Source organism: Selaginella moellendorffii, unplaced genomic scaffold (assembly GCF_000143415.4).
Source record: "Selaginella moellendorffii unplaced genomic scaffold, v1.0 SELMOscaffold_124, whole genome shotgun sequence".
NCBI lineage: Eukaryota > Viridiplantae > Streptophyta > Lycopodiopsida > Selaginellales > Selaginellaceae > Selaginella > Selaginella moellendorffii.
The window spans coordinates 15,241-28,012 of NW_003314385.1; the positions used below are offsets into that span (position 1 = coordinate 15,241).

The window sequence follows — 12,772 nt, forward strand, 5'->3', positions numbered from 1 at the left end:
ACGTGCAAATCGTTCGTCAGACTTGGGTATAGGGGCGAAAGACTAATCGAACCATCTAGTAGCTGGTACCCTCCGAAGTTTCCCTCAGGATAGCTGGAGCTCTTGCTGAGTTTTATCGGGTAAAGCGAATGATTAGAGGCATCGGGGGTGAAACACCCTCGACCTATTCTCAAACTTTAAATAGGTAAAGCAGCCGGGGTTGCTCTGTTGAGCCCCGGCCGTGAATGCGAGTTCCAAGTGGGCCATTTTTGGTAAGCAGAACTGGCGATGCGGGATGAACCGAAAGCCGGGCTACGGTGCCAAAGTGCGCGCTAACCCAGATCCCACAAAGGGTGTTGATTGATTAAGACAGCAGGACGGTGGTCATGGAAGTCGAAATCCGCTAAGGAGTGTGTAACAACTCACCTGCCGAATCAACTAGCCCCGAAAATGGATGGCGCTTAAGCGCGCGGCCTATGCCCGGCCATCGCGGCGATTGCGAGGCCCCGATGAGTAGGAGGGCGTGGGGGTCGTGGTGCAGCTCTGGGCGCGAGCCCGAGTGAAACGGCCCCCAGTGCAGATCTTGGTGGTAGTAGCAAGTATTCAAATGAGAACTTTGAAGACTGAAGTGGAGAAAGGTTCCATGTGAACAGCAATTGGACATGGGTTAGTCGATCCTAAGAGATGGGGAAATCCTGTGTGAAGGGCGCAATGCGCGCCGCCCATCGAAAGGGAATCGGGTTAATATTCCGTGAGGGCCTCATTCCCTGAGGGCCTCGCTAGAAATCGCGAGGCCCTCAGGCGCAAGGCCCTCACGGAATGAGGGCCTCGCGATTTCCAGCGAGGCCCTCATTCCCTGATGGCCTCGCGCCTGAGCCTGAGGGCCTCGCGATTTCCAGCGAGGCCCTCTGGGAATGAGGCCCTCAGGGAATGAGGGCCTCGCGATTTCCAGCGAGGCCCTCATTCCCTATTTCCTAAGGGCCTCGCGATTTCCAGCAAGGCCCTCATTCCCTCAGGGCCTCGCGATTTCTAGCGAGGCTCTCAGGGAATGAGGGCTTCGCGCCTGAGGGCCTCGCGATTTCTAGTGAGTCCCTCAGGTACCGAGGCCCTCCTTGTTTCAGTGTTCACCTGCCCCTTGTATCTGGTTTTTGTTTCATGGTCTTCCTGTTTCAAACATTGATTTCTTTTCACATTTCTAACCCCACATTTGAACGCAGCGCTACAAGCTTTTTACCAAGAACCGGAAATTGGCGGCTGCCAGGAGGGTCATCTCGTTGGACCCAAACCATGAGTACTTTCAAGATGGTGTCAAGAAGAAACTCGGAACATTCAAAGTGCTCCTCAAGTTGTGTAGGGTCGAGATGCGAGAGGGTGGCTTTCGGGCAGGAGCTGAGTATGCCTGGCCACGGAATGACATCGAGCCAAGGATCAGAAGCGGGCGGAAGATCTGCAAGGTTCCTGATGATCACAAGTTGGTCGTCGATATCGATGACCGACTGGAGAAAGGGTTCAGTGTTTGTGACTCGAGTGCTGACATTATCCTGAAAGAGTGGGACGAGTCAAGTGATGAAAGCACTGAGAGGGGCATTGTGATCGGGTGGTTTCAGGATGGTGAAACCATTATCTTGACGTACGAGCAAAAAGGTGAGATCAAGACATCCTATTATGCGATCAAGAACCGTCGTCACACGGAGGATGTGGACCGCTTACTTGTAGAACATCAGGATTGGAATTTGGCACAGGTGCTTGATGTCTTTTCAACGCACAAGGAAAGGAAGTTCTGGAGGAGCCGATCGCAGACGTTGAACCTGTGGCAACCGGAGTGGGCCTCACGTCCAATTGACCTTGCAGCAGAGTACCGGCGTTTGCATCCGGTGGCGAAGAGGACCAATCCTCTCGATCTGGCGACAGCCAATACCGACGAGAACGAGTCCGACGCTTCCGGGGACTTGGAAGGGAAGAAGGGTCCGCCGAAGAAGAAGGGTCCGCCGAAGAAGAAGCAAAAGAGGACGGAGCCTGAGATTGTTGAGAGTGAGGCTGACAACTCCCTGGAGGAAATTGGTGACTTGGAAGCGGGGACTTCCAAAGGAAAGAAGAAGCCAAGGAAGAAGAAGTTGAGCGAGGAGGAGGAGAAGAAGCTTGCGATAGCCGAAACCGGCGCGATCGCGAACAAGGGACTCTTCTTTGGCCAAGAGACAAGGAGGATGCGGGTGAGTGACTTGGTCATCAACCAGATGCTCAACCACAGGGCCTTTGAGACATCGTGGAAGGACGACCTGGTCCAGCAGATGAAGGGGATGCCACGAGAGCCGGCGGCTGCCCACGTTATTCCATTTGTTGGCAGCGTGGAAAAACCGATTTTCATCACGAGACTTGACCAGCTGTCCAAGGAGTTGGCAAAGAAGGAGAACTACGTATTGAAGGGGTTTGTTGTTTCCGGAGCACACTCCACGGTGGCGCTGCAAGAGATTGAGAAGGAGCACAAGTCGTGACTTGAGCGGCAATCAACAACCATCAATGACTTCTTCACAATCAGGAAAGTGTTGTTTGTTAACAAGGGCGTCTTGACCTTGGAGGAGATTTTGAAGCTGTCAAAGAGCGACAATAATCGAGATGTACAACATTACCAGCCAACCTTCACTGGCACCATGAAACAGGCCCAGCTTTTCTGGTTGGAGTTCAGGAAGCCGGAGAAATCTCCTAATGGTGTTCCACACTCGCCGAGATGGAAGGTAAACTCAAAACATACCTCCTTTTTCCTTGCTAATTTGACTTTCAACTGATTGCAGGAGCTGGAGAGAGTGCTCTCCGTCATCTTAAACCGGAACGACCACGGAATGGTGCACCGGCTCGTCTCTTGCAAGGAGAAGGCCTGGGAGAGCTGAGAGAAGATTTTTGATCTGAATGAGAAGATGGAACTTGCCTCCATCGCTGAAGTCCCTGCTGAACCGGTGAAGAAGAGCGTTGGTGTTCGAAAGAGAGACTACACGATGAACCTCCACAAGATGAAGTTCCTTGCCGCACTAGTGGACGAGGATATCGGTTTTCTTGGGGAGCAGATCCTTGTAGGGAACGCTGTATTCTGCAGCAAAAAGGAGGCAGACAAACACGACAAATAGCTGGTCACCGAGCTCGCAAACACTCTCAGGGAGCGGCAGGTGATTGTGGATGAGTATAGGAAGCTGGCGGAGGCGTACAACCCGGAGAAGTTCAAGAAGATGAAAAGAGCGGAGTTCCGTGAAGCCGTGAACCTGGGGGACGACTTCTTGGATATGTGGGCGAGGACGAATTTCATGCACATGAAGTGCATGAAGGACCCGTCCAAGACGTTTGCTCCCGAGTCTTACCTCCGCGAGCAAATGATGAGCCGGATAAGGGGGAGAACTGACGTCGCCAAGGATGACTCCCCCTTTCGTGTCTTCGACCTTATGAACACGGCGGATGCGTGGGGTACTAGGCTTGCGACTGAGGTACGCCCGGTTGGTTTGTTCATTTTGGACTTGAGAGGCGCTGGTTGGACGCGGCAACAACTTGGTGAGACGTTTGGTCAAGCTGCTCTTCTCCTCACCAAAGACAGTCACATTTCGATTTTCTTCGACATCAACGACTTCCGGATGGTCGTGGATGCAGTGGAGACGTATCTGACGAACAAGCACTTGCCTTCCTTCTTTGTCATCTCCAATGAAAAGACTGCCCCGCGGGTCAAAGCTATGGCGCTGCATCTCTCCATGGCAAGGGTCTTGGATAAGGACGACGAGTTCAAGACACTGCTGGATGATGAAGAGGAGCGTCCTCTCCCAACTGGATGGTCTCCTTTGGATATCGGTCCTTTCAAAGGAGACATCGGGCTTTGCCTTTTCGACCATCTCATGAGTCTCGTCCAGGATCAGGTGTACTGGGTTGCGATCAATTGCGAGCGAGCGTTGTAGGCCGGGATCCAGGTTGGAAAGATAGGTGTGCTCGTCCTCGAGAAAGGAGACATTTGACAGATGAGGAGGAACATTGAATCGGCAAACCGGCAACAAGTGGGTCCAATCTTTGCTAGGAGTCAGCCGCTCAACAATCCAGTTCAAGATCCACCGCCAAACAACAACTTGATCCTCTCGGTGGATGTTCAACTTCCCAGCAACACCACCCCTCCACCCTCCAACAACATCCCGCCGCCGGAGGAGGAAGTCACCCAGGGCGAGCAGGAGTTGGAGCCGCAACGCAGCGAGGAGCTCGAGCCGGAGGAGCTGCAGGGCAGCGAGGAGCTCGAGCCCGAGGAGCTGCAGGGCAGCGAGGAGCTCGAGCGAGAGGAGCTGCAGGGCAGCGAAGAGCTCGAGCGAGAGGAGCCGCAGGGCAGCGAGGAGCTGGAGTCGAAGCCGGAAGGCAGCGAGGAGCTGGAGTCGGAGCCAGAGGGCACTGAGGAGGAGCTGGAGTCGGAGGAGCGTCCAAACACACGGAAGAGAGCGCTAGGACAGGACAGAACGAAACCCATCTTTAAAAAGCAACGTGTCCACTCTGAATGTGTGTAGTAAATTTCTAAATAAATTATTTGTGTGTCGTTTTGAATTCTTTTTTTCTATGATACAGATATCAAGGAGAAAAACAATGCTGATGACGAGATAGGGGAAAACATCGCTGAGGTGAACAAAGTTGATGAATCCATTTCAAAAGTCACAAACAGTAAGTTGCAATTTTTTGACAATTGATATCTTTATCTATTTGGCCTGAGATGCTACTAATGTGTCAGGTGAGGAGGATATTCCTGTGACAAGCAGCCAATTTCAAGTGGTGGTCAAACCCTTACCCTCGCAAGAAAACGCGAGCAGCCAGCTTGAAGTGGTGGCGGAACCCTCACCCTCGCGAAAAAACGCGAGCAGCCAGCTTCAAGTCATGGGCGAACCCTCACCCTCGCGAGAAAACGCGAGCAGCCAGCTTCAAGTCATGGGCGAACCCTCACCCTCGCGAGAAAACGCGAGCAGCCAGCTTCCAGTCGTGGCCGAATCCTCACCCTCACGAGAAAACGTGAGCAACCAACTTCAAGATGGTAAATCTAAATGTTTCGGGCAACCAACTATATCACGTGTTTGCATTCCCAGCCGCCAAGGACAACCGACTGATCCAACTCTCGGAAGAACTCAAGATCTTTCTGGAAAAAAAAGATCTCGATCTTTCTGAAGATGATTCAGATGACATAAACGCCAAGGAAGGGATTCTTCATGCCAAAAAAGATAACTCAAGACGCACCAGAGGACAATCATGACCGAACTCGTGGTAAATGTCAATTTTGATATAATTTTTTACAAAACTAAAACCATATTATGTCCTCAACAGAGAACCAGAAGCACGAAATTTCATTCAACGACCAAATGCCTCCTCAGTTTGTTCAAGATACATTGGATTTTGAACAACATGACAGTGTCGCTAATGATAACGAAACTGCCCCTATTGAACAAGGGGTCACATGTTCCGCCCAAAGAGATGAGTTTGGAACAACAAGTGTTTTGAACCAAGATGGTAAGTTGATCCTTTCAATTTTTTAAATTTAACTGATATGTCATTCGGATTTCAGGAAAGAGAACGGAGGCAACCTCTCAGGGAGTGGGGGGTGTACAAACGTCAAAGAGTTCTAAAGAAAAGAGGAAGACGAAACCAAAGGTTGGAGGATCGCAAGTGGTCAGAAGATCAACTAGACATAGACAACATGCTCCACCATCAACATAGACAACTGCAAGGACAATCAAATTCAATCGCAGAAGAAGTCGATGTCTTCATTCGAGCAGTAGCGAGAGCTGAAGGAGCTATTAGTGAAGAAGATGTATCTAGTTAAGAATTTCAATTTGTAAATAGATATCAAAAATTAAACATTAGACGTTCGAGACACGTGAAACTCTCGCGACCATCTTCTTTTATTTTTCTCAACCACGCTAATTCTCACGCTAATTCTCTCGTGGTCTCTTTCATAATAAAATAGATAACATGTCTAGACTGGAGTAGACGTGGTTTCTTTCTAGTCTAGACAAAATATTTTATTATGAAAGAGACCACGAGAGAATTAACGTGGTCCAGAGACATGTTAAACATTTTATTATGTAAGTTATGTGTTAATTAAATGTTATTAATGTTAAGTAAGAAATATTCCTTTCTTTAAAAAGAATTAATAATTTATAAGAAAGGAATATACTTTTGGGACTTGAATGAGTCCCATTTTAATGGAATATTGCATCTGAAATCATCCATGAAGACTCTCATGAAATCAGTCAGGTATTCCCTGAAAATGTTGGTGACCAATCGCTGAAAAGTGAAGGGGGCATTGCATAGGCCAAATGGCATGCGCCGATAGGCGTAGGCACCCCAAGGACTGATAAAGGCAGTCTTATGCTGGTCGGCAGGTGCGATGGTGACCTGATTGAAGCCTGAAAACCCATCTAGGAATGAGTACATATCATGGCCAGCGACTGAATCAAGAACTTCATCAGAGAAAGGAATAGGGAAGGCATCTTTCTGTGTGACATCATTCAACTTCTTGTAGTTGACACAGAAGCGAAGTTTCCCACTCTTCTTAGGCACAACAAGCAATGGTGAAAGCCATGTAGGGTTTTAGATAGGGTAGATGTAATCCACCTCAAGAAGCTTGTCAAGCTCTTGCTTCACTTGGTCCATCAGGTTCGGATTCATCCGATAGGCATGTTGGCGGCATGGCTTGGCATCAGGCAATAGCTCAATGGTATGCATACAAAGATCAGGCGAAACACCTTTAAGATCTTTATAGCTCCAGGCAAAGGCTGCCTTATGACGCTTGAGAAGTTCTAGGCCCTTGGCCTGAAAACTAGGCGAGATATCCTTGCCTATAACGATGTAATGCTTGAGATTCTCATCATCTGAGAGGTTAACTTGCTGAAGTTCCTCTTCTGCGGAGATGGTGGGAATGTAAGTGAAGTCCTCTTCTGCGGAGATGGTGGGAATGTAAGTGCCTGAGTGATAGGAGGCTTTTCACGAGAGATATCAACTGCGACACGGTAAAGATCAATCTCAGCAAAAGGATTTGAGATCAGGGTAAGCCTTCAAGATCTGTAATTCCTCAAGATCGATGGGGCGATTCCCAGGCGAGACAGGCTTGCAGGCTTTGGTAGAGACATTGACTGGACCATCAGGTCTTTCAAGGATAACTCGGTCTCTAGGCCAATCCTGTAGTGTGCCTGTTCGTCGTAGCCAGGGACGACCAAGGAGTACCGGGTAAGCATCAGGCTGTTTGGGCAGCCTGTCATGACTCTAGCAAGAAAGGGGAACAAAAGCTAGCAGCCGTAACTGGTGTTGATTGAATTCAAGGAAACAAAGTACAAGACCTATTCTTATATACTAGTTTATAGAGCCAAACTTGGAGTGTTCTATAAATGGGTCTTGAGATCCAACCGTAGAAGATGAACGGTGAAGATGATAATCCAAATATAAGGTCTTGAATATACCTTGAAATATACCAGATCCCAATATGCTCGAGAATATAATTAATCTGAGTTTAGGACTTGCGTATTTAATTAGGGGCAGGAACCCTAGTTCCTGACACAGCCTAAGAATGATGTAATTGACCGGAATTTTAACTCCTTTGATATTGGTAACAACATTGCGGATGATGCCTTGAGGTCTCACTGAACGATGATCTGCCATTCGAACATTGAATGGGGCAGGTTCTAGTGGGCCTAAGCCAAGCATATTGGCTGTTCGCTCTTCCATGATGTTCACGCCCGAGCCACCATCAAGCATAACACCTTTGATGGGGTGGCGTCCAATGTATAGATCAATACATGGAACATTGTTGTCACAGTCGCCTGGTTGAGCCTCAGCATGAAAGACATCAATGCTGGGTTCCACATGAATGATATCCTCAGGTCGGATAAGAGGCTCTGGAGCTGCGCTTTTAGGCTCTGGAACTACGCTTTTAGGCTCTGGAACCTTACGTTCAGGTTCGGGAGCTGCGCTCTTAGGCTCTGGAGTTGCTGCCTGAGTAATCAGATGCTGAAGCTTATCGCCTAAGTAAGGGGCAAGCTGAAGCAACTGAGCAAGCATAATCTGAAGATTCTGATTGAGAATTGTGCTTGCTATCTCTTGGCTAGCAACAGCCTGGCTAGTATCAGCGTCACCTAAAATTGCCTCTGCCATCGGACTAGGTATTGCCTCTGCCATCGGACTAGGTATTGCCTCCACGTTTGTGTGCGTGCATGTATCGGCGTCTAAGGCGTTGACACTCATGATCCCACCACCCTGCAGCGACAGGCAACCGCATGGCTGTTCTTGGTCGACGGTGTTTGAAGATCTTTAGCGCTTCCTCCTTGATTAGTTTCAGCAGCAGGGCAGCGTGGTGTTCTAGCGGTATATGACAGGATTCATCCTCCCAACGTGTCTGGAGATCCGTTTGGAAGCGGAGAAGGAGGGGCTGACTCATCGAGTAAGAAAGAGGGCCGACCTCGGCAAGGGAGTTTAGTGAGCGCGTCAAGGTAACGAAGTTGACTACCACTTCGATGGGCCGGTGGTCGGACTTTGGGTTGAAGTCGTGGAAGAGCAGCTCACGGACTACCTGTGTGTTTTTGGCCGGGACAAGCACGTAGTCGATGATAGTCTTGCCCCGGTCTGGTCTGTCCGGGTCATCGTCTGTTAGCATCCAGGACTCATAGGTGTGTGCTGAGCTATGTGGGAATCTTTTGGTGCCGTTCAACACTATGAGATCTGCTGCAGATGCAAAGTCCAGGAAGCCCGGTCCTGTATCCGGTTGGAACGTGTCTCGTGCCCGGTCTCGGAGCCAGCATAGCGAGCGGGGGATGACTTCATCCATCGTTTCCTGGGGCAAACTCTCTGATTGCCTTCGTCCGATGCGAGAGTTGAAGTCTCCAACGATGAGAACTACTGCATTTTGACTCCATCGTTGGATTTCTTCGCCGATGGAGTCAAAGGGCTGCTCCTTTTGGCGTACGATGGTTGGCGGGAAGTAGGCCACTACAAGCAGGAGGTCACGTTGTCGGGGACTGCGAAACCTGATAGCCAGCCAATGGTTGTGTTCTCCCACTTTTTCTAGTGTGACATTCTGGGCAATCTCACGCTTAACATAGATGGCGATCCCTCCTTTGCCGAAGGAGTGGTGTTCTGCAATCCAGTTCCAGCAGGAGTGAAGCTGAAAGGCTGGGAATTCAGGTAGTCTGGCCCTTTGGTGTTCCTTTGTCTCGACGAGGCAAAGCGCATCGCAGGTGCCGAACTCGGAGAGCCCAATTCCATCATTCCAGGGGTATCCGCAGATATTCCAGAAGAGAATGCGGAGTCGGTCACGAGCTAATGGCCTGGGGGGGCGCATGGGGCTGGTGATCCCAGCAGCTTAGGTTTGCCTACCTTGCATTCTTCGATTAGGGTGGGTTCAGCAAGTCGCTCATACTGCATAATCCTGAGTTTAGTACGTTAGTCATCTTTGTGATCTATATCAGCGGTATATTCCTGTGGATAGCTAATTACCAACAGTTAAAAGCCGGCTGTTAAGTCTAGCATTATCCTTAATATATTAACGGTTTGCCTTGCAAAATCCGTTTAGGGGCCGGTCAACTTAGTCTTCGTTCGCTGAGGGCGGGAAGTCTCTGTTGGGGAGGACAATCTGCAGTGATTGTGTGTGCTGCGATCCGAATGCCTCGCCCCATGGGTGTCGGTAAGTGGTACGTGGGGTGTTGTGAGGCTTCTGCGGATTGTCTGCGGCCATGCCTTTGTTGAGGAAGTCCAGGTTTAGGCGCAGGGCGTCATACCGACTTGGGGCCAATGATTTGGGAGGTGCCATGGCAGGGGGAGACTCAGCAAGGCGGGTTGTGTGCGGCAGTTGGCTCAGCTCAGGGTCACTGTCCTTGCTTGAGTCTTCCGTAGACGGGTAGTCTGGGTCGTCTCTGTCCCTACCTTGCAGAGAGGCCTCCTTAGCATGGCTTTGATGTTTTCTCCGGCGTCTGCTAGCTTCATCTTTTGTCCACTGTTTGAAGCAGGTCTGGAGGTACTGGGCGAGTTCAGCCTGCTGGGGGTGGGTATTTTCCTTGTTGTCCATGGGGATGGTCGCATGCTCACTTTGTCGATGCAAGCCGGGGGGTTGTCGGGTGCTGTCATGGCCCAAGAAGCGCCAGCCAGATACAAAATCAGGCGTGAGGTCTCCCCAGGTGGTTGGGATGTTGAGGTAGTGGAGGCGGACTTTGTGACCTTGTGGATCATGCAGATGGGTCGGGAGCGCAGTGGCGATTGAGATCTCTACTGTAAATCGGTCTTCCTCCTTATTGAAGTCCACTAGCTCACCAAGGGGTGCAAAGAAACGGAGCAGGTCTGTCCCTGGTGTAGGTTGTCCGGGGTCAAGGCGGATATGTAGCGGAAAGCAGCGTCCCAGAGGTCCTGACTCCGGTTCCCATTGCTGGACATATGCGTAGCTCCCTTGGTATGAGAACACGCCCTCGCCTAGGACGCGTCGCATCTCCCGGAATTTGAGGAAGTTGACGGTAAAGAGATGACGACGGGGGCCCGGTTGGACTTGGAAGTGGACGCAGCCGTAGGTGGTATGAAGATGTTCTGTGAACCACCGGATGACGTCTTGTTTGTCTAGGATCGGATCATCGAGCGCAAGGAGGAGTGTGTGGATCTTGTGGTCGGATCGGGCATCAAGGTGGCCATATTGGGGTCGTGACTCTTTCACGGGCAGCTCCTGGGCAGTACTTGGCTTGATATTCTCCCCTGTTGTCTTGGGCGGCAGCTCTGTAGCCTGCGGAGTCTCCACGGCCTTGGTAACAGGTTTCTCCTGTGTGAGCTCTGCCGTCTTCACTGCCCGCTGTGGACCCTGGGCCTTCTTGGTGCCCTTGGTATGCCCTCGCTTCCCTGTTCGTCGAGCAGGGGAGTGAGATTGATGCATGTGCTCTCGTTTCCGACGGTTTGTTCGGAAGTGGTCACGACCGCGTGAGGTACGCCCACGATCTGGCGAGGAAGGTCTGCGTGGCCCCTGCTGATCATACCGGTTCTGGGCAGACCCACGATAGTCGATATCCCGGTCGCGGTACTCTCTCCTGTCTCGTGGTGAGTGGCGGTCATGATATCTGGGATGACTTCCGGAATCATGGGGGAGGGGTGAGTAGTAATCCGGTGATGGCGCAGCCTGCGGGGGAGGGGCTTGGTGGATAACGTAAACGGGGGCTGGATTGACAGGGGCTGGAGTCCCTTGGCAATTTGGTAAGTCGTAAAGCCTGAGTACCAGACTGCCATCATATTCAACACGATATCCATCCGTGTAACCAGCAAGAAGGTTGACACAAGAGGTACCGATGCCGCTAATCAGGTTGCACAATTACCACCTCGGTATTGAAGAAAAGCGCTGGAGGCATCCACCTTGGTTGAGAATTGAAAGACCAGAAAACACAGTAGCAGCATGAGGCTCCTGCCATATTGAACCTGTTGAATTAAAATGTTATTCAATGAATCAGAAGCTATATATGTAGAGTGCATAGCAAATTACCTTGCTTGCTTGATATTTGTTGTGAGTCTGCAGATATCATTTTATACCTCGAGAAGTAAAGTTACTCACGTTTCTTAGAAATTGCTTTCAATCTCAAATTACAATTTGAACACTACTTCTAATAGACCAACTTCTTGTTGACCCAAAATGATATATCACATCCCTGCATTGAAATCCTTGCAGAATGGAGCTGGCTGTTTTCAAACACAATTGTTGAATAAAAATCATTCGTCAAAAATCTTTTGCTGTTTAGGGCCTCACATGTTGCATTTGGGGCAAAGTTTGCAGTCAAACCAAAAGTTCTCAAAGCCCAAACAATGACGGAGGGGTGATGAACGAGCTGTTCCCTCACTTACGACCTCCAGATAATGTTTTTGATACTAAGAACACCAAGGCAGGGACTGGCGTCGGTGACTGTTCCGATCAGTGCTAGACAGTGGCTGCTTCAGGCGATCCGGCTAAAAGACGATGAAATCCGCAAAAAGTTTGCGCATGTTTTTAAATTTTTTTTTTCTCATCTGAAGGCGTGAATATGGAATCAAATCCTCAGTGCTGAGCCACTCAAGAATGCGGACGAGAACACTATCCCTCGAGTTCGGATGATCTGAGCAACAGAGCAGAATGCGTTAATCCCGAGTCAAATAGTGCTGCTTCGAGATTACAACCTGAAGCTCCTTGTCCAAGGAAATTTCTGCAGTCAAGTGAAAGATGCAGCAACACCAGATGAGAGAGTGTTTATTCCCATGGAGGACTTTGTCCAAGTACGCATTGTCAATGAGCTGCAGTAACAATTTGATGTATGTGCCGTAACTCTTAGGCAAACCAAAGTGCAATTGTGCAAGTTCACATACGATGCGATAGGGTTAACTAAGTTTAGCATCAAAAATCCTATAAATCTTTAGTTTATTTTGAGTTCCCTAAATTCATAATAAGTCCAACCTAAACATTATAATCTTATGAAGAGACCGGTCTTAATCAGGATTAATACCAGCCTAACACATCAGCAAATGCCTTCCAGGCTGTCGGGAGTCTGTTAGCTGGCATGCCGATATGGCCTGGAAGACATTTATTGACGTATTAAGAGTCTGTTGATGTGTTGGGAATTCAGGGAGTCTGTTGGGAATTCAGTTGATGCCGGAGCAAACTCAGGTGCAAGAGAAATCCTCGTGACAATAGTTCTAATGATTCTGCAGACCGAGTCGGAGAATACAATGCTGATCTTGGAGATGGTGACAGTCATCGAGTCGGTGTTTTTAGTATGAAGAACAACATATTGTGAATTTAAATCTCGGTGATCTGGGG

At 49.5% G+C, this 12,772-nt stretch overlaps 2 protein-coding genes across 2 annotated transcripts in view; both read left to right on the top strand.

The window, feature by feature from the left end:
- The first annotated feature begins 3,968 nt into the window (after nucleotides 1-3,968).
- Nucleotides 3,969-5,794, top strand: LOC9644487 (protein Ycf2). Its single transcript, XM_024665597.1, has 3 exons — nucleotides 3,969-4,488; nucleotides 4,715-4,989; nucleotides 5,537-5,794. The coding sequence occupies exons 1-3, from the start codon at nucleotides 3,969-3,971 to the stop codon at nucleotides 5,792-5,794; spliced, it is 1,053 nt and encodes a 350-aa protein (XP_024521365.1).
- Nucleotides 5,795-11,801: 6,007 nt separating this feature from the next.
- The window catches only part of LOC9644452, a 3,451-nt gene continuing 2,480 nt past the window's right edge, over nucleotides 11,802-12,772 (top strand). The window contains exons 1-3 of the mRNA XM_024665598.1: nucleotides 11,802-11,880; nucleotides 12,086-12,254; nucleotides 12,579-12,619. Of these exons, the coding sequence (XP_024521366.1) occupies nucleotides 11,802-11,880; nucleotides 12,086-12,254; nucleotides 12,579-12,619 (289 nt within the window). The remainder of the gene's footprint in view (nucleotides 11,881-12,085; nucleotides 12,255-12,578; nucleotides 12,620-12,772) is intronic.